The sequence below is a fragment of the Vigna umbellata genome, chromosome 10, assembly GCF_029865625.1.
Source record: "Vigna umbellata cultivar VRB3 chromosome 10, Vumbellata_1.0, whole genome shotgun sequence".
Classification (NCBI taxonomy): Eukaryota; Viridiplantae; Streptophyta; class Magnoliopsida; order Fabales; family Fabaceae; genus Vigna; species Vigna umbellata.
In genome coordinates, this window is record NC_142174.1 from 14,293,239 (window position 1) to 14,319,836 (window position 26,598).

At 32.7% G+C, this 26,598-nt stretch overlaps 2 protein-coding genes across 2 annotated transcripts; one reads left to right on the plus strand and one right to left on the minus strand.

The window, feature by feature from the left end:
- Positions 1 to 10,463: 10,463 nt before the first annotated feature.
- Positions 10,464 to 16,507, plus strand: LOC124831171 (filament-like plant protein 7). The gene is made up of 6 exons (XM_047305081.2): positions 10,464 to 10,765; positions 11,775 to 11,897; positions 12,228 to 12,372; positions 12,447 to 14,907; positions 15,025 to 15,076; positions 15,941 to 16,507. Exons 2-6 carry the CDS (start codon positions 11,805 to 11,807, stop codon positions 16,412 to 16,414), a joined length of 3,225 nt encoding a protein of 1,074 aa, XP_047161037.2. The 5' UTR covers positions 10,464 to 10,765; positions 11,775 to 11,804; the 3' UTR covers positions 16,415 to 16,507.
- Positions 16,508 to 17,937: 1,430 nt separating this feature from the next.
- LOC148191976 (protein IN CHLOROPLAST ATPASE BIOGENESIS, chloroplastic-like) lies at positions 17,938 to 20,328 on the minus strand. The gene is made up of 11 exons (XM_088099886.1): positions 20,136 to 20,328; positions 19,978 to 20,061; positions 19,746 to 19,820; positions 19,624 to 19,666; positions 19,485 to 19,542; positions 19,208 to 19,375; positions 19,074 to 19,136; positions 18,891 to 18,985; positions 18,717 to 18,798; positions 18,479 to 18,589; positions 17,938 to 18,346 (listed from the first exon to the last, which is right to left on the minus strand). The coding sequence occupies exons 1-11, from the start codon at positions 20,257 to 20,259 to the stop codon at positions 18,206 to 18,208; spliced, it is 1,044 nt and encodes a 347-aa protein (XP_087956012.1). The 5' UTR covers positions 20,260 to 20,328; the 3' UTR covers positions 17,938 to 18,205.
- Between the last annotated feature and the right edge of the window lie 6,270 nt (positions 20,329 to 26,598).

The following is a 26,598-nucleotide window of genomic DNA, read 5'->3' on the forward strand; positions in this document are numbered from 1 at the left end:
CGATTAAGATTGTTAGAATATAATTAAATTATTGATATGATTTTTTTGTGTAATTATTACATTTCATGTGAGTAAATGTTTCTAAAAATAATAAAACTTCATGTGTTAGTAGCTTATAAGGAAAGTTAATATTTTATAATAATACTTAAAGTGTTTAATTGAATGTGTGATAAACAGTTCTACATTGTTTCAATTAGATTAAAGTAACCATGATGAGTTTTTTAGTGTTTTGTATGAATTAAATTGGTGCTGGTAAACTTTTGAATGATGAAAGTTAAGATCTGAATTAGAATGTATCTGATTGATTAATTAGTACGGTTTAAAAATATTAAGTTAAATTATACTTATTTTGCAATTTAAGAAGAGTAAAAAATAATTTGAATAAATTAATATACTAATTTGATATATATTGTTAGAATTCTTACGTCGATTAGATATAAGATATATAATTTTATTTTATAAGTTGATTTTGAGTTAAACTTAAAATTTAGTTATGAGATGATATGTCGGGATATTTGTAATGTGTATATAAAATCTCTAGCATATATTAACTACATTTTACAGTTGTTGACACAGTTATAGTTAACTTTACCTGCATAAAGTGATACTATAATTTTCTGCGTCCAGCAGAAAAACAAGATCAGAAGAGGAAAATTTATTGTTGAAAGTGCGTTTTTAATATTCGAAATAATGGATCACTCAAGACTTGTGTAACGCAAATCACAATCTATCTTGCTAACATCCATGGTCAATTCAATCACTTTTGGTTTTCCTTTTACAACGGTTAAGGTTTGATTGGTCAAATGATCATACGTTACCATATGCCTGTATGATTAGGATTTCTCATCGCATTCTGTTTGAGCTGGGTGATTACGTAAATGCTATCACCAATAATGGTAATAGGAAAATGGAGTGGCGAGACGAAGAGGAAAAAGAAGAATCCTGATCAATGATTGATGTTTGACAGTTGCGAAACTAGGAATCCAGCTAGTAAAATTGACCTGCAGAAAAAGACCAGAAAACAGAACAGCCCTGTTTGCGGTTGCTTGATTTCGAGAGCAAAAACAGGTTGTATGAATGCACATGTTTTCCATTTGTGCCTATGCTAATGAGAGATGGTTACGAGTTTCTAATATGGGAATGGGAGGAGTTTTGTTCAGTTTTCTAACCGATTGTTAGTGCCAAAAGAAAGAGGTTGGTGTCTTGTCATGCACTGATGTTGGTGATGGGAACCTACTTTTTCCAAAACAAGCAAAAATGTTTGTGTGGTGAGTGAATAAATCTATAATGTGTCACGAGGTTTTTTCTCGATTGGGTTTGCATTGCTTTTGCTTTTGTGGGAACAAGGTTGGTGTTCGAACGCTAACTTTTTACCGATTACTGAATTCTGGTGTCGGTTGTCACGGCCATATTCTTTTTGCTAAGCTAAGCATAATCACTGCAAAAGGCTCACCAACTCTATCGTGCCTTTTCTTTCCAACTCTCCATAAATAGTTTAAGTGGTTTTATGCCTAATTGTTGCAACTTTCAAGAACCTGTTTTCAGTTTTTTCTTATCTCATCCAACTCTATGACTATGCCCTAATCTGCTAAATAGGTCCAAAAACAAAATGGGAAATTCTTCCAACACCCCCCATATTTTCGTCCTTTCATGATTATAAAATTTCTCATCTATAAAATTTCTCATCTTATCAAATGTGTAATTAGAAAATAAAAACTAATTTTGGATTACACAATTTTTTGAAAGCCAAAATTCACTTTTAGAAGTGGAAAAAGATTAAGAAAAAAAAACTTTTAAATTATACAATCTAGAAATTATCTTTTTTCTTTGGATTGTATTAAAAGTATATTTTTTTAAAAAAAAACTTTTGAAATATACATTTAGAAATCATTTTTTGTCTTCAAATTGTATAGTTTGAAAATCATTTTTATGTTTAGATATTATAATTTAAAAGCATTTTTTACTTCCAAATTACACCATCTCTAAATTAATTTTTATTTTCAGATTGTAGAATTAAAAAAAATATTCATGAGAGTGCAGATCAAAAGTATGGAATTGCAAGAAAAATTTTGTGAAACCAAATTAAGAACCAAACAATATTGGCTATTGCTTCCTACACCCATCAAATTTCTCATCCACCTCATCAAGAAGCTTTCAGGAATTTTTTTTTCCTTAATACTATGGGAAGATTGCTTTCGCAAAAAAAAAAATCCAGAATTGTTTATTGTGTTCCTGAAAATAATTTCCAAAAGTGACGGAGTGCTAAAAAAATATTATGAGGTGCACGAAGTAATAGCTTATCAATGAAAAAGAAGCTCAAAAGTCAACCTAGGCCCAAATTGGCCCTAAAGCCCGTAAATTTAACATTTTTTAAATCGCTAATTGGTTTAGGTAAAAAAACAACTTGCTAGTGTGGAATAAACTAAGTGGTCATCTTATTTATTTACTATTGTACATCCATTTTTCATTTCATTTTCTTATGTTTTTTTCACTTGAATGGATTTGGAGGAGTGATTGAAGGAATTTGAGAGAATTTGAAGGTATATTTTTTTGTTGTTTATTTGAGTGGATTTAGAGGTAAGTAGGAGTGAATTTAGAAGTAAAGTTTACTTCCAAATCCACTCTCACTTACCTCCAAATCCGCTCCAAACAACAACAAAATTTACCTTCAAATCCTCTCAAATCCCCTGCATCACTCTCTCCAAATTCATTAAAGTTAACAAAGCCTTAATTTCCTCTCTCCCCAAATTCATTAAAGTTAACAAAGCCTTAATTTCCTCTGAGATATGAAGATCCTCGTCGGAAATGCTTAATTCGAAAAAAAATGGGCATTTAACTGACTGTGATCATGCTATTTGTTTATTCGTACTATGAATTATTTGAATTTAGTCACTTGGTTTTCTATTATTTTTAAATTAAAAAAAGTTAATTCCTTTATAAAAAAAATTATTTTAAACATTAAAATGTTCATTTTTTTATTAAAATGCCCTGAAAGACCGTAAAATAATATTAAAATTATTAAACAAAAAGAGTATTAGAAAGTGAGACAAAACTGAAGAATTTTTTTTATGGCAGGATAGAATTTGAAATGGATTTTTTTAAATTTTCTCATTGTGGATAATATTTATTATTTTAGTTGATAGAAATTTAATAGAATAATGAAAATGTTTAAATATATTAACCATTTGAACTCGTAAGAACAAATTAAATCAAATTTTTTAAAAACATATGTGAAATCCTAAATTAAAATAAAAAGTATACATCTTATACCATCACAATAAAACAACGCAAAGAGAATTGCTCTTATTTTTCATAAACCTCTCTATGGTTTCTAACTTCTCTCTTCATTTTTTCACTCATATCTCACATATTTAGATCAAAAGCTACTTTTTGAGAGTGTTCTCCAAATCCATTCAAACAAAGATATTAATAGAATCGGGTTTATACGAGGAGTCGTGGAACTGTGTTAAAGAACTTAAAGTTCTTTTAGGGTGATGGGAGATAAATATATAAATAATTGCATGTTGATGTTCATCAAAATTGTTGTTTACATGCATGTTATTGAGGTAAGAAACTTCAAATGTCTTGTTGATTTCTATAATTTTGTGGGAAGTTTCTCAAAGAGTGGTCATTTCCCTGTCACAACTGATGCGAAAGGATCATCCTTTTAGTAAACATATAGGTATGAAAAAAGTTGAAGAATATCGAAGAAAGGGTTTACTAATGTTTTGGTGTTGATAATACCTATTACGAAGAATCTTCTAGAGTTTATCATGAGGTATCGCATCAAGAAGTGGGATATATTTTAATCAGAGGAGTGCAATGGAAGGAGGGTGGGTTATGTTTTTCAATAATGGAGGTGTTATTTTAAGAACATTGGTTACTGATGTCCAATGATCACAAAAGAACTAGAATGTTGGATTGACTAAAGTGAGGTAGAAAGGACGAGAGACGGGTGAGTGAAGTTCTTTAAAGGTTTGGGTTTTGGATTTGTGTTATCACTCGGGAGTGAAGACAAAGCTATTAGATTCAATAGGAGAGCTGGTGTTTTGGTAAATGAAAAGTTAAGCAAGGATGTGCTAAGAGATGGTTACAGGTTAAAGAGGTAGAAAGAAAAAGGTGGAGCATCCAAGGTCAAGGTGGTATGTTGCAACAGTTTGAGATGCTTAAGTGGAAATGAGATAGCATTGTCATATACTTTGTTAACATTTGCCTTAATAAGTGTAGGTTCATGAAGCTTTTGGGCGAAGATGGATAGTTGATGAAGAGTGCTCTCTTCCTACCAGTGAATCTTATGATGTTTATGTCTAAGTTAACTTAGTTATATACAAATGAGATAGTAACGCTAAATAAAGTATCATTAAGTGTCATAAGGACAAAAGTCCCAGTAGGATGATTTTTGCTTATCATTCTCAAACGAATGAGAAATCTGAGAGGAAGATTTGGTCTCTCAAAGATATGCTAAGAACATGTGTTTTCAAGGTGGGTAAGATACAATAAAAGAAGGATTTATCTATGGAGACAAAATCAGTAAGGATTGAGGAGCGTCAAGTTATGTAGCACAAAGGTAAGATTTTGAGTTGGGGTACATATGTGGTGGACGATAGATCAAACGTTGTCACGTTGAAATTAGAAGAAGAAATGAGAGAGTTTTATCCCTATTTGTTTCCTAGTAAGTAAATTTTTTAGGACGAAAACTTTGTGTTATTGGGAAGAATGTGAAATCCCAAATATTTTTTTGAAATACTATCCTCCTTATACCACCATGGAAAACCAACATAAAAGAGTTTCTCTCATTCCTTGAAAACCTTTCCTATGATATTTGACTTCTTTCTTCAATCCTTCACCCATATCTCACTTATTTTTTCGATCAAGAACTAACTTTGGAATCGTCGTAGAGCGTTCTCCAAATCCATTTAATAAGGAGGCAAATAGAATGAGGTTTTTGGGAGAAGGATATGTGGAACTATGTTGAAGAACTTAAGGTTCCTTTAAGGTTAGAGAAGCTAAATTTATAACTAAATTGCATGTTGATTTTCGTAAAATTTGTTGCTTGGATGTTGAATATTTTACTTTGGTATGATTTGTACGATGTAGGTTGAGTTTTAGGTCCATAAATGAGATCGATTTGTGATAGTATCTGAGTTTAGGGTTTGGTAGGACGAGGAAAAATTTTGCCTAAACAAGTAAGGTTATTGCCTAGGAAAAAATAATACATGACTCTACTTTACTCTTTGTCAAAATCTTATTGTCGTCCAAATAAGAAAAATTTTGCCCAAAAAAAATTGTTAATGCAAATTAATTTTTGTTATATTGTCACTTAAGCGACAATATTCTTATTTAAGCTAGTAAATTATCAATTAAACGACACTTCATATATAGAAATTTAGAAAAAGTAATCATATCAAGAAATTGTTATTTATAAAATATTCTAATTTAAAAATTTATTTTTTAGAAAACTAGTATTTTAAGAAATAATGAATTGGGATTTTAGTTTTTTAGAAAATTAAATATTTATAGATGTGGTTATTTAGTTTTATAATCCAATCGAAAAAATTGTAATATTAATAATTATTTATATATAAATAAAATACAAATCAATAAAATGTACGTGTAAAAATATAAAATTAGAGAACAATTTTAAGTAATTTTTCAATTTTTTTTCATCTAATATAACTTTGAAATTTATTTTAAATCACACACATAATTCTTAAAATAATTACGATAGTAAGAATATGAATAAAAAGAAGATAGCGTTACTTATAAAAATATAATTTTACAAATTAATAAATTTTTTGAATAATTATTTACAAAAAGTGTTATTAAATTTATTAATATTTTAATTATTACATTTATTATTCACAAGTCAATAATTTAAATTATATAAAACATTTCCCACTCTTTTTTTACTCTTTTGGTGAAAATTTCCGATTCAAAAGTTACAAAAAAAAATATTTAAAAAAATGTATAAATTTTATTTTTGTTGACAGTTTCCCTATTTATATAGTTCTAAATAAGTACTATTTAAAATATACGTTTTAAAAAAAATTATTTCTTTAAATAATTATTTTAGGAAATATTATTTTCCAAATCAATTCTTTTAAAATAATTATTTTTCAAAATATAAAAATCATAAATTTATTTTTGTTTCAATTTTAAATAAAAAATAGAACAAAATCGAAACAGTTCACAATTTATTTTTTAAAAATCAAATTCTGAACTGTTAAAACAAACCATGCTATGTTTTACACATGATATTTAAGAAAATAAATTTATGTTATTTTAGAATCACAATTTCACATTTAATGATTTTAAATTTGAAGAGTTAAAACAACACTATACGTCCAAAAATTAGTCAATAAATGAATCCATTAAAATAGACAAATGAGACAGAAAAAAACAACGAATTGTGGGCTATGGCAAAGCTTTATTCAAGAAAAGTGTGGGCCTCTCTAGAGCCCAATGTTTCTGACACCTCTATTAAATAAGAAAACTACTTAACTACATTAATTTAATGTTGCAACAACGTCATTCAACTATTCTGTATTATTGCTGCAGGTATAACCCAAAAATAAATTTAATAGTATATCATTGCCGTAGAGTTGAGGTATAGTAACTTTTTTTAAGGAAAGTTTTTTAAATCTGTGATATTCATTTTTGAAAGATTTTTTGAAAATAAAGAGTTTATAAATTATTTGATTTACCAAATCTGTACAATATTTTTAAAATTATAAAAGTAAAAACAATAGTTACTTGAATGTGAAATACACACTATGTATCAATTAAAATGTTTTAAAATAAATTTCAGAGTAAAATGCAAGTTTTCAGATATTTATTACACAGCAAACAGAAAATGTAGAATTTTGTCCTTTAGATATGCTTAACTTAATTAAGTAATTCTAACAAGACTGCACCAAAATTAAAATTGAGTAATAATAAGATATAAGAATTATGATTCCTATTCTATAAATTGCTCTGAGTTTTCAATATTCTGAATTTCTGCAGAACAGGATCTGTTCCTGAAGCTGAAAGGAAGGAAAAATTGCAGCCTAAGCTAGCTAGAGAAGAAACAGTGCTGGCACATTCTCTTTTTTTCTTTTGGCCCAGATATACTTTAGGATCACTAATGAATTTTAATGTTCGAAATTCATGCAGAACAGAGATAAGATATTTTTAATATATAAATGATAAAAATAATATTTTATAATATCTAAATATAGTTGTTATTTATTGAACTTATAAGTGAAAAATCTCATTTTATAAAATTGAGTAAATTTAAAAGTTTATTTCTCAATATTTATAATCACCTCATCACAATATTAATTATTGGTGAAGATCAGTTTAGGAAAGATTAGAGAGTAAGATTGAATGAGTATAATCTAACTAAGGCTTAAAAGGTGTATCTCTCTTATTAAACAATTCATCCAGTTGAGCCTTTCTACTTTAAGTAACAAGCACTCTATTTCTTTGTCCTCTTGTCCTCAGAAACACTTGCCCATTTTATAATATCATTCAAAAGTTTATATTTTATCAATTATTTCACACATCTTTATATGTTACACCAGAAAAGATATTCAAAAAGATGCTACTTTACTGTTTGCTTTTTATTAAATGTATAATAATTGGGATATAAAGAGAAGTTCGATAGAGTTAACTGAATCCTACTCTCCAATTATTTAGTTTATAAACAGAAAAAAAAGGGTAAAATAAAAATATTAAAAAAAATAAAGGGTTTATGACTTGCATTTAAAAACTTTCATTTTGGTTGAAAGTTTTATCTTAAAGTAATTTAGAATATATAAATAAATATAAATCTTATTTTATAAACCTTTAAAAATCTCTTTTCAGTTAAAAATAAAATTAATTTAAAATATATAAATAAATACAAATTTTGATATTAAAAATCAATTTCATAAAATTAAATTAAATTTAAAATTTACTCCAACACAACTTCGTACAAATCCAAATGCAAGTAAGACATCATCAATGATAACGGTTGAAAAAGTTAGAAAATGTATAAGAAGTGTTTTGTCCTCATAATGATTTTGGTGATAAAGGAAACATGTCTGCAATTTGAAAATACAATTGAAAATGGTTTTTCTTAACCTGAAAGAAAACTGAACAGAAACAGAGAAAACACACCAACCAGGTAAAGCAGTTTGGCCATACAACCTAATACATGGATTTTATTGTTTACTGCTAACTGATATTGATTTTCTTTGCTTCTTGTGACATCTATCAGTCGGTATGAAACTATATAGCATAGACTTCTTGGAGAATGCAATTCCATTGCGAAAGAAGAACAAAATAGACTAACATCATCTTTGGAGTATTTTTACCACTAGTACAATAAATAAGTTATATATTAAGCATTTATAACTTTTTTTATGATTTTTTTAAAGCATTGTTAGAGGGGAGAAAAATAAAATAAATTATTTTGTAAAAAAATTATCTAATAACTTTTTAATTTGTGTAGAACAGTGTGTTTTCACAACTAAATATTATTTAAAGACACTAATCTAAGTATTTTATTTTTTGGAGACTAATAGTTACATGCAAAGGAAAGGTAACTGAAACCTATATGAATAACAATGGCAATGGATGTAATAATTCTGGTGAAAGTTAAAATTTTGAAAAAAGAAAAAAAAAATAGTCGTTAGAGAGAGTGTTTGCAAGGGAGAAAAATTTAAATTTGAATATGGAAGTTTAATTGTGACATTGAATATGTGTTTTCTTTTTCAGGTAGATAATCAAAGTTTTAAAGTACTTTCTTGGCTGTTGTATGCGAAGTAGGTGAAAGATTGTTTCAAAGTACTTTCTTTCTTGTGTTTAACATATCCAATTTTTGTTCTATTTATTATAATGTAATTTTTTTATGGTGAATGGTTCTTTATATAAGAACAAGTTTCAAGATGATTAATTAATTGTTTTTGGGGAATTTCGGATATCCGAATTCTTAATCTTCTTCCAAGGTGGTCACGAGCAAGGTTTTGGTTTTTGTCATTTGCGAGGAACACACTTATCACCTAAGGAAACAACCATACACATATTTTTGTTTCATTTACCCGTGAGCATTCATTCAATTGGAAAAAGACACTTATTAAAAATCTGAAAACCCCAGATCAGATTTTTTTTTCTGAATTTTTTATCCTGTCTATTTGTTAAGTGTTTAAAATATACTAATGATAGTATATTAATTTTTTTAATATATTTTATAGCATTAAAATTAGCATTCTTTATTGATTTAAAAACTTAGTGAAAGAACAATACTCAATAATAATTCAATTTTTTAAAATTTTATTTTTCATTTCAACAAGAACATACAGAAAAAAAAAGCAGAAATAACACAGTTTTTTTACTATAAAACAAATAAAATTATACATGTTTCTAATATCTGAATTTTGATATAAGATTATAATTTATTTTTGTCCGAAATTTTGATATACTTTTATCTTTAAATTTTAAAAATAAATAAATATAGTATTTAACTCAATTACGATAATTCTTTTTATATGTTAAACGTAATTTCGGTAAATATTAAAAAGAAACATATCAAATATATAAATAACTCAAATATTAATACGAAATGTCTTTGATATAAATAAAAAAATTTAACATAATTAAATTAAAAGAATTATATTTATTATGAGAACTAAAATATATTAAAATTTTACACAAAAATAAATTTAAACTTTATGTCAAAATTCAATGACTAAAATCATGCTTATAAAAATAAATAAGGAGATCAAATATATAACACTCAAATTAAGTAACGAGAATAGAAGTAGGGTTGATGAAATTAAGTTTTAAGGAAAGCAGAGAGGGGACAAATATGAGCAATAATAGGAGGAAGTTGAAACTTGTAAGGATGGAGAAAAGAGTACATCAAATAACTTAAACCTATTCCACGTACCAGGCCAACATTTAAATTATGCAATTTTGGTTTAACCAAAAATTAACCTGTAATAGTTTAACAAGATGTGGTTTTTTCTTCTATGTTGTGATGCTAACAAAATGTTAATGTATCACTCTTTTGCATAATCATAATAGTATTTTTATCAAATATTACATATTAAGATGCACATGCACAACTTTTAATAAATTTAAGTTAGTGGTAAAGAAACTGTTATAGAGTGCATTACTCAACTGTTAAGAGTTAGAGTAATTTTCAACATACAGTAAATTAAATTTTATTCAAAAAAAGATGTCTGTGTTCGGAACAACATTAGTATATATCTGTAAAACAATATTGTTTAAGTCGAGCAAAATTAATCACATTAGACCATATTAGGAAATATTATTTTTTTGACATGCATGAAAATATGGTTTTTCTTTCGTTCTGAAATTGGTTAATCTTAAAAGACATGTTTTCAATAATTTTTACAATCAAAATTTGCATCCATGGCAGTGTCTTTTTGCCGTTTGACTTTTAGTCCAGCAGGGAACACTTTACTGTCTTTTCACTTCTTTCTTTTCCCTTTCCTGCAACCAAACTCCCCTCTTTTTTCTCTCTTTAAGGTTGGGAGTTGTGGTACCCTCTGCGTCGGTGAAAAATCAAACATTGCACGTTATCATATGATGTCTGTGTCTCTCTTCCTTTAACCTTCTCAACTCCCATTTCCTTAATCTCCACTTCTATCCATTTTTCCTCTCTCGTTAACTGTCCGTGCCAGAGTTAAATCTCCTCGCCATTGGGTCTCGGATGTTGTTCTTTTGTCTTGGATGATCCACGTACTAGCAAAGTCTCACACTTCATTCTTAAGAGGTCAGAAACCAAAGCACACACCTTTCATCATTATGTTCTTATATTGTATCATCATTTGATTCTGTTCTTTTAAAGAACCTTTTTTTTAACTTAAATTTTAGAAGAATGAATTTTGAGCTTTCGGGCTTTCTGCTAAAAGAGGTTTATAGTACTTTATATATATATAGAAACATTGATGCGTGGAGATTTATATTTATTTAGTGATGTATGTAATATACCTCTTTTGCATACTGGTAAGATTCTGGTAACGACCATTGCATCCTCTGCAACCACGAAACGACAGTACTCTCGAGGGATATATTATGCTTAGGTTAGAAATTAAATGAACAGCACATCAACCAGTTCGTGATTCAGTTTATTAACAGTACTTCAATTAGCTCAGAATTTTGAGTTATTTGTGAAATCAACCTAGTTTAAGCTTTTCCAATTGGCTCATTAGTCCATAGGCTGATTCATATATAGTAATGTAGTGTCCTAGAGAAATGAATATGTTAGCTGCAATTTTTTTATTTAACATATATTAGCATTCCATTTTGTTTTTGGTCTCATCAAGGGGATGTTTGGTTTGAAGTCTCTCAACAGTTAAATTGTGTCAATGTGAAGCAGTTCTGTTGCTTCTGCGTCATTTGCTCATTTGGATATTATAACTTGCGATTTATGTGCATCTCAGATATCATTCCAAAGAATCAGTGAATCATTTTTATGGAAGAGTTTGCTTTTAGCGTTATACAATTTTGAACCCAATTGATTGAGCTTTAATTTAAAGCTCAGTTAATTGTTGCATTAATTAGATAGGCTTAGCTCATGTGATTTCCAATCCTGGCTATGGTTGAGTCGTTCTTACATCCTTTTATAGCATGACATCAATGATGAAATATTGAAATAGTGTTTCTGAATAGCAGCAGTTATTTACTCAATAAGTTATCATTGTTGTGATTTATTTCTTGTTAGCTCATCCTTCCAGTTTGACTGTAGTAGCATACTTTCCCTAACCGAAATCTCCATTCAGGCTTCTCACATTTGAAGCCTTCTTATCGTTATGGATCATAAGTCTTGGCTTTGGGGGAAAAAATCCACACAGAAGACAATAGCAACCGACAAAGCAAATCTCACCTCAAAAGAAAATGGAGAGGTAATTTAATTATGTCTCACATCAAATATTTCAGTTCTCATTACACACACATACATGTATACACACACATATGCCATCGAAAATTTATGTTCATGTATAGATTAAGAAGGCTGCTATAGTAATTAGTAAAAGTATTAATCGAGAAGGGCTTTTTTCCTGTGCCCTTGATCTTGAAATGTTTTGTAATTGCAAAATGGGCAAATAATTGTTTATGTATGTATTTGTTAGAAACCTAGATTTTTCCTCCCTGGAATTTTTGAAATATAACGATTTCTTTATTACTTGATAAAATAATCAATATTTTTGTCTTGTTTTGCCTTGCGGTTTTAGGTACAGGAACCTCTAACTGATAAAGAAAAATTGGAGAAAGACTTAAAAAGATTAAATGATAAGCTTGCTTTTGCACTTTCTGAATGTACTGCTAAAGATGAGCAGCTGAAGAAACAAACAAAAATTGTTCAAGAAGCAGTGGCAGGTAATGTTCATGCAGTTGAACAATAATAATCATAGAATAATTTTACCTGTATCTCATTAAAGATTCCTTTGAAGGATGGGAGAAGGCGGAAGCTGAAATATTATCTATGAAGCAACATCTCGATGAATCTATACGGCAGCAATTAGTTTATGAAGAAAGAGCGGCCCAATTGGATGGTGCTCTCAAGGAATGTATGCAACAGTTACGTTTTGTTAGAGAAGAGCAAGAGCAAAGGATGCATGATGCTGTGATGAAAGTTTCTAAAGAATTTGAAGAAGCACGCACAGTTTTGGAGGAGAAGCTATCAGAGACCAGTAAAGGGCTTGCTAAATTTGGGGTTGAAAATTCTCGTCTTAGTAAATCTATTATTGCTAAAGAAAATTTGATTGAAGATTTGAAAAGACAATTGGCTCATGCAGAGGATGATCATAATGCATTGGTGATTAGATTAGAGTCCATGGAGAGAGATAATGCTTCCCTGAAGTACGAAACTCAAGTACTTGAAAAGGAACTTGATATCCGGAATGAGGAAAGAGAATTTAATCGTAGAACAGCTGATGCTTCTCATAAGCAGTACTTACAGAGTGTTAAAAAAATTGCCAAGTTAGAATCTGAATGTCAGAGGCTGCGTGTTCTGGTTCAGAAACGGTTGCCAAGTCCAGCTTCCTTGGCAAAAATGAAAAATGAATTTGAAATGTTGGAACGGGATTCGCTTGAAATGAGAAGGAAAAACTTGAACTCAACCAGTTTGGTGGTTGAATCTGCACTTGACAGTTCCGAGACTGCCATTAGAAGAACCACTGCTTTGACCGAGCAACTAAATGCAGTGGAAGAAGAAAACAAGACATTGAAAGAATCACTAAATAGGAAAATAAATGAAGTCCAATTCTCAAGAGCAATGCTTGCTCGCACGGCTTCTAAACTGATGCGACTTGAGTCAGAGATTGAATCTAGAGGCCATGTGACCTTGGAGCAGCCTATGTGTAATCTTGCAACTCGAGATTTATCTTTGTCGTCAATGTCTGATATTGGCAGTGATGACAAGGTTAGCTGTGCTGATTCCTGGGCTTCTGCATTGATTTCAGAATTGGAGCACTTTAGAAGTATACGGCAGAAGGAATCATTATCATGTAAAAATGTTGGACCCTCAGATTTAAGCCTTATGGATGACTTCCTTGAAATGGAAAAATTAGCAGTGGTCTCTGTTGAAAATGCCACTGAAATTTCGCAAGCTTCTGTAGAAGAAAATAATGAAATAGATGGCTTCTCGGAGACTAGACCAAACGAGATTAGCTCTGGAGTAACAGGTAAGGAGATCGTTCCTGTGTCTGATCATTTGTCAGAGTTCTCCATTTCAAATCAGGAATCATGTTCTAATGACATGTTAAAGGGTGATATTCCTGGCTGGCTTCTGGAAGTAGTTAAAATGATAATGGATCAAAACGGTGCCACTCATAAGAACCTCGATGACATACGTGAGGATATTAGACTGGCTTTGAGCTATCTAAAAAATACAGATCAATATACGTTTGATTCAAGCAAAGGCTCAGGTCACTTTGATGGATCTAAGCCTCTCCATTTTAGTCAGCACACTTCATGGGAACCTTTGAACAATTCTGGGCAAGATCCGTGTGGTACTGATGCTCAGATTTTATCAATAAAGGGAACTAAACAGCAATCTCAAAGGGATATTGGCCAGTCAATAGGTAAGATAATTGAGCTTATTGAAGGGATCAGCATGCCTGCTGAGGATTTTGATAATTCAGATTCTTTGTACCAAAGAGAAAATAGCGGTACAGATAAGAGTCAAGGAATGCCTACAGGCTACATGGTCCGTGTTTTCCAGTGGAAAACATCTGAACTTAGTAGTGTCCTACAGCAATTTCTCAATGTGTGTTACGATTTACTCAATAACAAGGCTGACCATGAAAAATTTGCCACAGAACTGACTACGGCTTTGGACTGGATTATGAATCACTGCTTTTCTCTTCAGGATGTTTCAAGTATGAGGGATGCCATTAAAAAACAATTTGATTGGGATGAGACACTTAGTGAAAACGAAGCTGAAACAGCGATGTCTGCAGATGCATATAAGTTGCATCTTACTAGGGAACAGGTATCATGTTTGCCTCCTCTAACTAATTCAGATTGTCATGGTGTTCCAACTGAAGAGATGCCATATGTTGACAAGGAAGAAATTAAAAATATTGAAGATAAAGTGATCAGTTCTGAATATGAGAAGGAAGCCTTGGAAGGGATGCTCCAATCAGCTACAAATCAACTTCAGGAATCAGAGAAGACTATTGGCAGCTTGAGATTGGAGTTACAAACTGTGAAAGAATTGAATCGAATACTTGAGGATCAAGTACAAAATCATGCATTCATAAATGAAGATCTTGACACTCAGCTTACAGAAACCGAACTACAAGAGGCTAATCACAGGGTTTTAGCATTAGAAGTGGAACTGGAGAGCAAAAATCAATATTGTGAAGAATTAGAGACCAAATGTGTCGAACTTCAGCTCCAGTTTGAAAGGTATCCATAATCCTAATCTTACAATACTTGTTACTATATGATATGATTTTCAAACATTTAGTTTTTAATCTCTTATTTGAAGATTGACACACTCACATATCAAATTTATCTTCACAGCATGACAAAGAAAGACAAGGACATTAATCAGAAAGATGAGCCACTACAAACTGTAAGCTCTTCTCAATCCCATTTTATTCCTGTTTGGCCTATACTCAATGGCTCATAGATTAATTAGATCACTATCTTATATGGCATTCTGGAAGATATAATAAATTTGAAGCGTTTTCAACTAGATATGGATTTGATATTGAATAATATATAGTTCTTATCCTAACTTGGATTTTAAAGCTAAATCGGAAGATCCCAAATTCGAGGATGATGAACAACTTACTTCTTCAGTTCATTGATTTCTTTTAAGTGCTTTTGAAGCATTGAATGCCAAAACCATATCCAATATACAATTCTCCTAAATCTAAGAAACAAAATGGAAATTGGCTCACATAATTTGTTTCCTTCCAAATAATTATACCCAGGTGCTAGGCTGCTGTAATTTTAGTGTGGGAAGGTGGAATAGGAATTTTGATTAGTCATGAAACGAGACAATAATTTCAGGAGACTATTTTATCTTTTTTGCATATTACGGCTGAAAATATTAACAAAAAAGTGTTTTCCCTCTTTAGTTTTTACTTTTGATGAAGGTACTAAATTGTACTGCCAGATATCAATATGGAACCCCATACGTCCTGTTTCCACTCTATCATAGCCTTTAGCAACTGTTAGATATGAACTTGTAGCAATCCTTTAACAAATGGATACAAATAAATGAAAATGAAGCCTGATTATGTGTTTAATGTTTTGAGAGGTTTGATCAGACCAAGGGCCATCTACCCTGGTGAGTGAAGAATGGCTGCTATTTAGTATAAATTTAACTACTCCATTATGCAGTAAGTAGAATATTGACTTCATTGATTACGTGTGCATATCAATATGTACTTTTTGATTTGAAGGCTGTTTATCGATCCGGATCCTGCAGGACTGGGAGATTACCGCGGCATCGGAAAAGTTGGCAGAGTGTCAAGAAACCATTCTTAACCTTGGGAAGCAGTTGAAGGCATTAGCTGCACCAAAGGATGCCTCTCTTTTTGACAATGCCATTGCCTCTCAACGTCGTACAGTCACAAACACGAATCCTGTCCCCCTGAAAGAAAAGAAAGTGAAAAATCGATCTTCTCTGTTTGATCAGATGGTGGCAGATGATGATACCAAAGCAAATGGAAATGCTGTCACAGCAAGTGAAAGAAGCTCCAGTCCTATCAGCATTCCAAGTTTCAAACAGCCCCTGGAAAAGATTTTACTTTTGAATGGACTTAAAGGCCAGGAAGACAGTGCTAGTGTTAATTCTTTGGCCATCGTACCTACCAAGAAATCTGGTGGTCGAAATTTTTGGAGAAGGCTATTTGGGAGAAAGAAATCCAAAAAGAAAGCACAGTTTTCGTTGAACACATGAAAAGCATTTGTAGTGCTGTTTTAGTAATTCCTGAGACAGGGTAACAAATTACATCTTTGCTATATTTCTAATGGAGTGATGTTTATTGTCTTTGCTCTTGGCTCTCTTGTTTATACGACTGAATTAACTGCTGAAAGTTCCAAGTTATTGGATGCATGAAACAGTTGTTGTGGCATATACACTTACCAGGTTTTGTGAGTTCGTGTCAACCTTCCTAGTTGTGTAACTTTTTCTTTTAAGTGTTGAGCTAGGGTTATAACATATTGTTTTTTCTATGTAAATTTTATTGATGAAATAATTACCAAAATTATGTATGGAAGACAATTTCATTAGTGGCCATCTGATTTGTACAAGCACAGGTATATTCGTCTAGGGCGAGTTTGTATCAAATTTAAGTTTGAATGAATTTTATTTCGTAAATTGAATTTGCAAAAGTAGCTTTTGATTTTCTTCAATTCCAAGCTTTGTTTAGGATAATATTCAACTTACAATTGGATCAAACAAAAATTAAATAAAAGCCTTGTCGGATAAATATAACATCTAATATTTATAAGCTCTCTTTAATGTACTCAATATTTTTTTTTAATAAAAACTCTCAATATTTTCAGAATAAGAAAATAAAAAACATATTTTAAGTGATCTCCTACTGCAAAAAAGTCGTGGGGCCAACAAGAAATTAATAAGATCTTAAAAAGATATCTACCAGTAGAGAAAAATTGAAAGACATTGAAGAGATTTTATATCTTGGCATTGAAAAACTTACCAAAAATTAGTACCAAATTTCAAAATAAAATCTTATAGCAAAGATGCTTTAATATAGGTTTTTTGACTTCATGTTGATGCACCTTTTACTAAACACCATTCTTAAAACATACATTATTTTAACTAAACTCGTGTTTAATGTCTTTTTGCATAAAAGAAACTTAATGGACAGTGAAGGAAGTGAAACTTGAATAAAACATTAAGATTGTAGAAGAACTAACATGTTATAAAATTGAGTGAAGAGGTACGTCTCTAAGCATAGAAGCTAAATTTAAAAGGTATCCATCCACTCTCTTATTCTAGTTGAACACTTAATATTTTTATATTAATTGTATTCATGATAATGTAAATTTTTGAAGTATTAAAAGAAATAAAGACTATTTACACTAACAATTTATTCCTTCTTACTATTCATAACAAGGATAAATTAAAACTTCTGTACTTTCCTCAGATACTTCAATATAAATACATTATCATATATCCATATGCATAAGGTATCGTGTGGTGTGCTGTTTAACCTGGACCAGAACAGAAGATGAAAAAAAAGTTCAAGCGAGTAATCACTAAGCTTAACAGCGTGGGACGCACATGAATTACAAGTTACTACTGGCACTGATGTAGGCCTCGATTAGCTTCAACACTAATTTGCTTGGCCAATCTGCAATAACATGATAAGTATTGATTGTAGGAGTAGGGAATGCAAATAATCCAACAGTATACATATATGTTTACGAGAGAGAATAAAGACTGAGCCAAGTGGATTAGGAATGAAAAAAAGTCATTTATTTTTGCATGTATAGAATGAAACAAAAACAAACAAGCATCTTAGGAGTTCAGGTTAAATGGATTGACTGTAACGAAACTCAGGGAAACAATATCAAAACCTGCGGAATAAATCGTATAATTTTCCTCTAATTATTTTCAAAACTTCATACGAAGCACTGGACATGCCAAGATGGACATGCCAAGATGGACATGCCAAGATGGACATGCACTGATGCATGTTGGAAACAAAATTAGTTAATTAAATCAATCTCTATAAAGTATAAATTTGGCAACATCTGGAAGTCCTGCTTCCTCGTAACATTTGGCTATCCGCTCTAAGTAGTCATCCCATTCTCCCTCTACAGAAGCTAAATCCAACAAGAAAGCGGCTTCGTCTAGCACAACCTGCGGTTGATTTGAAGATTAAAGCAAGATGAAGATGAATACCAGCAATCACCCCAGCCATGAATGTTTGATGCTATAGACTTGAATTAGATATTCAAATTAAATTAATAAATAGTTCGCACTATATTGCACCTGCTCAGGGGCCTTTCCTTTTTTAATATCTTCTTGCCTTCCCTCTTCAGTCACCCTCTCTTTAATGTACTCAATTTGCTCATCATCCCATTGTGCTATATTAGCTACGTCCTACACAAAAATGAATATGACAAAAGAAATACAAAAGGGTAACACAGAAAAGTATGTAAAGAAAGAAAAGAGATATGACACAATTTTATAGTTAAACTAGAAAACCAAACTGATGATCATTTCATACCTCATACTTGCAACCCAGAGTCCACCACGGTGATTTCAAAGCTCCCCTAGCAGCATCTTTAGCTTCTACTTTACGACCAACCCTGTAGAAAATTATTAAACAGAAAGGCAGCAATAAGCTCAGTTTTCCCATCTTGAGCAACTGGAAGAAGTATCAGAAAATTTTTACACCAACCTCAGCAAAACCTCCGCATTGAACGCAAAAGGTCGTGCAAATCCTGGAAAATGCTCCTTCTTGGTATAAAATTCTCCAGTTACTAATGCTGAAACCTTCCCACACACAAACAAACTCAACACGTATCAACTTATATGAATGGCTAATAATTGAGTGGCAAACTAAAATGTAAAGGCGTCTTACATGATCTCCTTCCTCAAAATGCCGCATCACTTTGCGCTCTATGATATCTGGAAATATACCGACCTGAAAACAAGTTAGGCTGACGCATGATTTTACAAGAAGGTCAAAACCACTGTCTAAAATCTTGTAAATACCTTTTTCAAAAGATAGACATCAAGGTTAGAAATTCCAGACTCTGCAAAATCACCCGTTCTGTAAAGTTTCTTCCCAGCATCAGCCGAAGCATTAAATACGGCTTCATTTCTCTCCCGACTGTTCTTTACATCTTCCTCAACTATCATTCGGTGTATAAATTGGTCTACCTGTAAATTGAAAATAGACAATTGAAATCGATTCCCAATTAATCAACAGCACAATGTAGTAAAACCAAACATGGTAATGCAGTGAAATGACCAAGCACACTCCACTTACAGTCTTGGCCAAAAGCCATACTCCATGTTTTCTTACTTCCACCACTGGCATTTCCATCCTGCAGGTATTTGTTCATAACCATGGGATGATTCAAACAGTAGTAAGTAAACAACGGCAGAGAACAGTCACGAAGCCTTACTCGGGTGGAGCCGTGGGCCACCGCAGCAGTGCAGTCACATTACCTGCCAAGAAAGTTGTCACAAACAGTGCTGAACTTGAAAATTTGTCACAGTACATAACTGGTTAACCCTAAACCCATACCAGAACTATTTTTTGTCAGCGGGATGGCAAGAGGTATTAATCCTTGCCTGGCACCCGGTGAGACAATAGTTTCACCTGTTAAATCAAAGGCATAAACAAAAATAAAACATAATTCAATTACTAAAATCATTCTTCAGTGAAAGAAATTCAAACCACATGTCTACCAAAAAAATGAGCTACAGGTTCAAGTATAACGACACAAAACTTCAGATTCATGAAGGAATTCATTTACCTCTGGTTTTCAAAATATTTAGGAGATGTGAAAGATGTTGAGGAGGCTGAGTCGCAGCCACATCCTTCACGAAAGAAACGTGGTCTGCGGAGGAAGAATGAAAATGACAAATGAAAAAGAGCGAAACGGTTTAAAGGATAAGAAGATAAATGCATTACCAGAAATGGAGGAGTAAGAGGAAGAAGAAAAAACGCGGAGGGAAACTCTGCGGCGGCGGAGAAGCAGAGGCACAACGCTGCCACGTGGAGCTCCGCCGTATACGACCACGCCGCCGATCTTCATTATCTATTCGCCTCATCATTTGTTCTCACTCTCTCTCCTTTTATTTATTTTTCTTTCTTTTTCTCGGAAAAAACATTGCCACATAAAACGAAAGGTGAGTTCCATGCCCTTTCATCCAAAACAAAACCACAATTATCTTACGCGATAATAATATTCCAGCAAAAACACTTAAAAACATGGTAAGATTAATTTTCTAAGAAAGAGAATTATATATTAATAATGTTAAATAGTATTGTCTTTTACAATACTTAATTCACACATTTTGTAATAAGTATAAATATGTTTCACCGGTTATTAGAATAAAATCTTGAATTGACGTTAAATGTAATAGTTATATGAAAAGTTATTGATTTACGTAAATTTATAGTTAAAATTACTTTCATTGTTCTTAGAAGATTAAAGAAGAATAAAGTTGATTCAATAGTTTTCTACATTCGAGATAAGATTATCTGGAGAAGATTGTTTGTTGCACAGATTCTGAGATACATCAAATGGCATCACTGGTTCATTAGACATCAATTGACGTTTCCAATTACAGAGAAAAAAAATGGGAATTAAATTGTTTGTTGGATAAAAATGAAAAAAAAATAGTATTGACATTATTTTATTTACTATTATAAAAGCATTTATTATTTTTTCAATTTATTAAAAATAAATACTATTAACTTGTATTACTAAAATTATAAAATGTAATTGTATCATTAATATTGCTATTGTTATTTTAATACCCAGAAAGGAAAAAAACTGAATTGTTATGTTTATTGACACCTTTTCATAACGCTTGGATTAATCTATTACTTTCTGTTTCGGCTGAGTCCGGGCGGATCCTGTAAAAACACACAAACTTACTGTCGAAGACGGACGGGCGGGCGGCGAAGATACATGGACCGAGCGGACACTGCTGAATCCTACGAACCGGAGCTAGCTGCATTGACGGGCGGCACCAAGATGGACGATCGCTGTTCCATGGCGCTTCAAACCGGGCGGACGTCCTCCAATCCGGGCGCTCCCTCTTTGCTCCAAGACGGGCGGACGTCCTCCAATCCGGACGCTCGCTCCACGCTCCAAACCGGGCGGACGTCCTCCTCTCCTGACGCTCCCTCTTTGGACGAACGTTGTTCCTGGATGGGCATCCTCCCTCTCCTAGCGCTGCTCCACACTCCCAGTTGGGGAGGGGCCGGGTACCTGCTAAAGGCACTCCGACGCTCAAGTCAGTATTATGACAGAGCGATTGTAATGCGTGTATGCATCGTTATTCAAGTTAGTCCAGAGTTCATACCTGAGACCTTTATTTATAGCGAATTGTAATGGGCTTTTACCTTTTGGGGGCCTGGGGACGGCCCAATAATACCTTAATCTTCGTTAAGGACTTTAATGTGTCATTAGCATTTAACCGTGTAATCAGCAACGTGCGTCGGTTGGGAATGATGGTCGGTCAGGGATGTTATCCTAGGTGGGCGTCCTGCTCTCGGGCGGACGTCCAATCCTTGGGCGGACGTCCAGCTCTTGGGCGGTCGTCCATTCCTTGGGCGGTCGTCCACTCCTTGGGCGGACGTCCAGCTCTTGGGCGGTCATCCACTCTTTGGGCGGACGTCCAGCTCTTGGGCGGTCGTCCACTCCTTGGGCGGACGCCCAGCTCTTGGGCGGACGTACAATTCTTGGGCGGGCGTCCGGCTCGTGAATACGTATCAGATTATTGGGCGGACTGGCGGATGACGGACGTCCTTGGACGGACGTCCGGTTCCTAAGGACGCTCGGTCCAGACTGTTTGGTGGACGTCCGAATTATTGGGCGGACGTCCACTTCTCAAATGGTTGGCCGCTCGTTCGGTCCAGCCTCCGGGGCGGACATTTTACCTTGCGCGGACGTCAAGCCTCGGGCGGACGTTCTACTTTGGGTAGACGTCCTCTATCGGTACATATGGCGCCGTCTATGTGGGCGTCCTTCCGTACGGCATCCGGCACCTCTGGTACATAAGCCCCCCAAGTCCTAGTGCACGTAGTGTGCGTAGGATTATGAATAATCATCTAAAACACGAGAAGATTTGACGCCATGGTCATACATATTTCCCAGACGTTTCGTCCCTCGACATTTTCCTGAAGAACACTTTTTGTGAGTGTAGAGAGTGCGGTGCTATCTTGTGGTGATAAAATTCCATGTGAGTTCTTCAAATTTTCTCTTACAAACAGGGGTTCTACCCGGTTGGCGGATGTGCATTTGGCCATTTAGGTGACGCTCTGCACTCCCTGGTACATACGCTCTGCCTTGGTTGGCTGGACGCTCGCCTCATTGGATGGGCGTTCCATCTTGGGCGGACGTCCAAATGGCTGGACGCTCGTCATGAATTCCATCTCTGGGCGGACGACCCCTCTTTGGGATGACGTTCTGTCTTGGTTGGCCGGACGCTCGCCATCTTGGGCGGACGCTCGTCATTTTGGATGGGCATGCCATCTTGGGCGGACGTCGTTGGACGCTCGCCACATTGGACGGGCGTTCCATCTTGGGCGGACGTCCAAATGGCTGGACGCTCGTCATGAATTCCATCTTTGGGCGGACGACCCCTCTTTGGGATGACGTTCTGTCTTGGTTGGCCGGACGCTCGCCATCTTGGGCGGACGCTCGTCATTTTGGATGGGCATGCCATCTTGGGCGGACGTCGTTGGACGCTCGCCACATTGGACGGGCGTTCCATCTTGGGCGGTCGTCCACATGGCTGGATGCTCGTCCTATGCCGGGAGGTCCTGTTATTACACTTTCAATTCATAATTAATTAATCGTAAAAAAATATCTAGTTGCTCTCTTTCAATAAATTAACTTTAACATAATGTAAATTAGTCTGATTTTTTTAAAAGTATTTAATAAGATATTTAAAATACCTTATTTAATTTTCTTATATTATTATTTCTTACACTTTAATATATTTTATATCATTATTAATCTTATTTCACCTATTATAAACTTCATTTATAAGTATTAAATATTTATTATTTTTTTCATTTTTTATTTATTCTAAATTGAAAGAATTAGCAGTAATTCATATTTAATCACGTTATATTCTTTCAGAATTCAGTATTAAAAGAATATTATGTAAGATTCATTAGAAATATTTATAATAGTAAATTTTAGTATTTTATTAGTAATAATATTTTAATGGATAGAAAAATGTAAATTTTGGATCTAAAATTATAGTAATTCTAGAAGGAGAGGTTCAAATTTTTGATAACTTATTTATGATTTTTTTTAAGAAAATTGAATAGTAAAAAGTGAATAGTGAATAGTGAATAGTAAAAAGTGAATAATTTTTTTTTTAAAGGATAAGAATTCCTTAGCATGGAAGGAATTAGGATCAGATTTGATCAAGTGGACGATTAAAATATTATTTTTTAAATAATATTAAAATAATAAATAATATTAAAAAATTAATGAATAGTAAATTTTTTTACATAAATAACCATGGGAGTGAATGGTATTTTGCACAAAGAGAAGAAAGAGTTAGGGAGAAATTTTTAGTTGCAAGAAGAGTATAGGTTCTGAAGGGTTTTCGGGGAAATAAATTCAAAGCAAGAGAAGTCTAGAGGGGAGCTAACCCTTCTAAATTTTTATATTATGATTTACTATTGCTTTATTACTATTCATGTCTTGAAATTTTGTGTGAATATTGTTAATGCTTACTGTATATCTATCTATATTGAATCTGTAAATAATAAATTTGTTAAAACTAGTTGAGGAACATTTTGGCTAAGGAAAGATTTGGTTCTTAAGTTGTCCATTGTGACGCACTTCTAAATTTTGTTGAACAGATTATGTACTGTTAAACTATTATGCAATATATCTCGTTGGAATGAATTCATGTTATTGTGATAAATACGAAATTATGAATTATAATTGTGATGGTAGGATAGAGGAATCTTAAAAACCGAAGTTGGTACATCCCTGGTCATAGAGCAGCCTTGGTCTAATCCAGTAAGTTGTGACTAGTCATATGTACTGGCGTTTATAGTGAGTTTGATTCGTCAAACATTTGATTCTTCTCCGGTGACCATTTATAGTAATATTTTAGTATTGTTAATTTATTTATACATTCATTTTGTATGATTTCTGTGAGGATTGCATTTTATTTGAATTTATGCATCTGAACATGATATAAGTATTATGGGGAGATTTTGTAATGGTATAATGTGAGTCGAGGAATATGAGCATGGTATGAGTCTCGTGGAGAGATTCTGTAATGATGTGGTATTTGTGTATATGTTGATGTTGAGGGTCCTGTTGTTGGAGGTTATCCTGATACTCTAATAATCATCCAGTCTCAAGTAGAGAATGATGAATTATGTGGTGCGAGGGGCAGGAGGTCCTGGTCTATGTACCGATTTTGAACATAGTGGTGAGGACTAACCTTGTGAATGGTATGGAGTATTTTGGAAGTGTATTTATAAGAAGAAGTAGAAGTCATCACAAGTGCATAACCTCCCGTGATCGCTCATCAATGTATCATCCAGATGAGTGTCTATTGGGTATTGTGGTGTTTATTGGGTATTATGGGACAAGTGTCTAATAGGAATTGTGGTATGATGGTATGAGGGTGTCGGACATAATTATTATATGATGTTTATATCAAAGTAATTATGCATGTTTTATAAAAGATTTGTTGCATGTTAGCTCATCTTACTTGTTTTTGTTTGTGTATGTGCGATGATCGTATAATTCGTTATACGGAGCAGATGAAGGAATGTCGTCTGATCCAGTGCCAATAAAGAAAGAGATACAAAAATAAATTAGAATAATTTGAGTTATATTTATGAGTTTGTAGTTGAAATATGAGTTTAAAACATATGTATAGATATATATCAACTATAATTTTTGAAAGTGTGAGATTACGGGATGTTAGCGTAAATGTAATGTTATAATATATAAATTATGAATTATCAAGTGTGAGATTATGAGATGTTACAAATTAAACGTATAAAAAAAAATTAACTGATACTCTAATCAATTTCTGTTAAATAATTTATCTATTTATCTCTCTGTATATATAACTTTTGAAAAAAAAAAATAAAAATATATATATATATATATATATATATATATATATATATATATACATACATATGTGTGTGTATTTATATAACATAAGTATGAATTTAACTTTTGAATGCATGAGTTAAAAACTTATTCCAAGACCAATTATTCACAAACAAATAAATATCACCATAACATTATCACAACATTTAGCGTGTGTTCGTTTGCGTGGATGTTCCTGTTCACGTTAATATGAGAAGATAGATTTGCGAAAATTAGGACGTTCGTTTGCACTGATTTAAAAGCGAGTGAGAACGTGGATTTAAAGAATTGATGAAGCTTTTGTATCTTCGCAAAATGCTCGGATTTGCACTGATTCACGATGAAATGACGAAATTACCCTGCTATATTAAGATGTTTAGTTAGGATTTACTTCTTATGCACAAACATCAAGTGCAACTGGAATCAATTCTAGGAAAGTTTATTTAATTCTAAGCCATGTGACATAATACAAAGCAACTGTATTTGATTCCGTAGACAGTGTATTCGATTTCAACAAAGAACAAAGCACTTGTATTCGATTATAGAGAGAGTGTATTCGACTACATCCTCTTCAGTTTCAGAGTTACGTATTCGATTCCAAAAAGACTGTATTCGGTTCCAGCAGCGGTTAACCCATTCCACAATTTTGGATCGAGTTACATGGGCTTTGAAAGCTTGATGATGACCTTGTGCAGCAGTGAGAGACGTTGTTAATGGCAGCAAAAGTCCACTAAACGGGTTGTTTGTGGTGGACCTATGGTGGATGTGATGCAACTTTGAACAGGGAAAACACTTTGTCAAGGTGGTGGACGTTTATCTCAACGTGAATGAGTTTATGGAGGTGGTGCGCGTTGTAATGGAAGCACCGCTAGAAGCCTGCACATTCGCTGTAATTGAAGCACTAGAAAAGAAATGTTTTCCCTCTGGAAAATGAAAGAAACACGTTCCTCTGCACATTCTATTTCCTTGAAAAATGAAAGAAATAGGTTCTCTTTCTCTTAAACATAAACTATGCAAAAGCTCTCCTCGTTTTTCTCTCTCTTTCCATCAAAGTGGGTCCCACACGTCAATAATAATAATAATAATAATATAATTTATTTTCATTTTAATTTTTTTTCCTTTTTTTCTTATAATAATTTTTGCAATTATATACAATATTAACAATTATCAAGGATAGTAAATTATATCACAAAAAATAATAAATTTAAAAATAATTTTATTTTACTAAATTATATTTTTTTTACATTTTTAAAATTAATTTTAATAATTAATGTTAAT